The sequence below is a fragment of the Brachyhypopomus gauderio genome, unplaced genomic scaffold (genome assembly GCF_052324685.1).
Source record: "Brachyhypopomus gauderio isolate BG-103 unplaced genomic scaffold, BGAUD_0.2 sc107, whole genome shotgun sequence".
Taxonomy (NCBI): domain Eukaryota; kingdom Metazoa; phylum Chordata; class Actinopteri; order Gymnotiformes; family Hypopomidae; genus Brachyhypopomus; species Brachyhypopomus gauderio.
Genome location: NW_027506928.1, coordinates 705,001 through 707,500, shown reverse-complemented (window position 1 = coordinate 707,500; position 2,500 = coordinate 705,001). Strand labels below are relative to the sequence as shown.

The window sequence follows — 2,500 nt, the reverse complement described above, 5'->3', positions numbered from 1 at the left end:
CTCTATGGCATTAATCACCTGGCGAGAGAGTTTAACAACTGAGCACTTTACAAAACACATACATGTCCAATTATACATTCACCAGCCACTTTAATAGGTACACCTGTTCAACTGCTCATTAACGCAAATGTTGAATCAGCCAATCACATGGCAGCAGCTCAATGCATTTAGGCATGTAGACATGACCAAGACAATCTGCTGCAGTTCAAACTGAACATCAGAATGGGGAAGAAAGGTGATTTAAGGGACTTTGAACATGACATGGTTGTTGGTGCCAGACGGGCTGGTCTGAGTATTTCAGAAACTGCTGATCTACTGGGATTTTCAGGCACAACCATCTCTAGGGTTTACAGAGAATGGTCAGAAAAAGAGAAAATATCAGATCGGTGGTCACAAATGCCTTGTTGATGCCATGGCACAATGGTGTGGGAGATATTGTCCTGGCACACTTTGGGCCCATTAGTACCAATTGAGCATCGTGTCAACACCACAGCGTACCTAAATATTGTTGCTGACCATGTCCATACCTTTATGACCACAGTGTACCGATCTTCTGATAGCTACTTTCAGCAGGAAAACGTGCCCTATCATAAAGCGCGAATAATTTCAGACTAGTTTCTTGAACACAATAATGAGTTCACTGTACTTGAATGGCCTCCACAGTCACCAGATCTCAGTCCAATAGAGCACCTTTGGGATGTGGTGGAATGTGAGATTCGCTTCATGGATGTGCAGCCGACAAATTTAATATTACAATGTAATATTGGTAATGCTAATAATATAATGTAATTATGCTAATGCTAATATACCCACCCACACACAGACGCACCCCCAACCCCATACTTACATCTTGGTTGCTCATGTCCCAGTACGGTCTCTCTCCAAACGACATCACCTCCCACATCACAATGCCGTAGCTCCACACGTCGGAGGCAGAGGTGAACTTACGGAAGGCGATGGCTTCTGGGGCCGTCCAGCGGATCGGAATCTTCCCGCCCTGTGACGTCACGACAGAGAAATACTGGATAAATGAGTCCACCTATCACCTGTACGGAGAGAACATTAACCCTCCATATAACTCCGCCCCCACCTGTACGGAGAGAACATTAACCCTCCATATAACTCCGCCCCTACCTGTACTGAAAACCATAACCTTGCTCATAGTGTGATGTTATTACTTAAATAAACACACAATACAAAACAGACACAATAAATGCAACATGTTCACAATGTTCAGCCAGAATGTGTGGTTTGTTGTGTGTGTTCTCACCAGTGAGCTGGTGTAGGTGGGGTCGGAGGAGTTCTCTGTGAGGAAGCGTGACAGCCCAAAGTCCGACACCTTACACACCAGGTTGCTGTTGACCAGGATGTTGCGGGCGGCCAGGTCACGGTGCACGTAGCTCATCTCCGCCAGGTGCTTCATGCCACTGCCGATACCACGCAGCATACCCACCAGCTGGATGGAGGTGAACTGGCCGTCGTTCAGCTAGGCAAACATGACACAAACATGACACAAATATCACGCAAACATGACACAAACATCACGCAAACATGACGCAAACATCACACAAACATCACGCAAACATGACACAAACATGACGCAAACATGACACAAACATCACACAAACATCACACAAACATGACGCAAACATGACGCAAACATCACACAAACATCACACAAACATCACACAAACATGACACAAACATGACGCAAACATGACGCAAACATGACGCAAACATCACACAAACATCACACAAACATCACGCAAACATGACACAAACATGACGCAAACATCACACAAACATGACGCAAACATCACACAAACATCACGCAAACATCACACAAACATGACACAAACATGACACAAATATCACGCAAACATGACACAAACATCACGCAAACATGACGCAAACATGACGCAAACATCACACAAACATCACGCAAACATGACACAAACATGACGCAAACATGACACAAACATCACACAAACATCACACAAACATGACGCAAACATCACGCAAACATCACGCAAACATGACAAACATCACACAAACATGACGCAAACATGACACAAACATAACAAACATGACGCAAACATCACGCAAACATAACAAACATGACACAAACATGACACAAACATGACACAAACATGACACAAACATCACGCAAACATCACACAAACATGAAACAAACATGACACAAACATCACGCAAACATCACACAAACATGGCGCAAACATGGCGCAAACATCACACAAACATCACACAAACATGATGCAAACATGACGCAAACATGACACAAACATGACACAAACATGAAGCAAACATCACACAAACATGACGCAAACATCACAGAAACATCACAAACATCACACAAACATCACGCAAACATGACACAAACATCATGCAAACATGAAGCAAACATCACACAAACATCACGCAAACATGACACAAACATGACGCAAACATGACGCAAACATGACGCAAACATCACACAAAC

General features: G+C 43.8%; 1 protein-coding gene across 2 annotated transcripts in view; it reads right to left on the bottom strand.

The window, feature by feature from the left end:
* Positions 1-2,500, bottom strand: part of LOC143497339 (ephrin type-B receptor 4b-like) — a 39,269-nt gene that overhangs the window by 4,435 nt on the left and 32,334 nt on the right. For both annotated transcript variants that reach the window (XR_013125847.1, XM_076993240.1), the window contains exons 13-15: positions 1,271-1,486; positions 848-997; positions 1-18 (exon numbers count right to left, since the gene is read on the bottom strand). The exon at positions 1-18 is cut by the window's left edge and continues 176 nt beyond it. Coding sequence is in view for 1 of the 2 variants with exons in the window: in XM_076993240.1 (XP_076849355.1) it covers positions 1-18; positions 848-997; positions 1,271-1,486 (384 nt within the window). In the remaining variant the exon portion in view is untranslated. The remainder of the gene's footprint in view (positions 19-847; positions 998-1,270; positions 1,487-2,500) is intronic.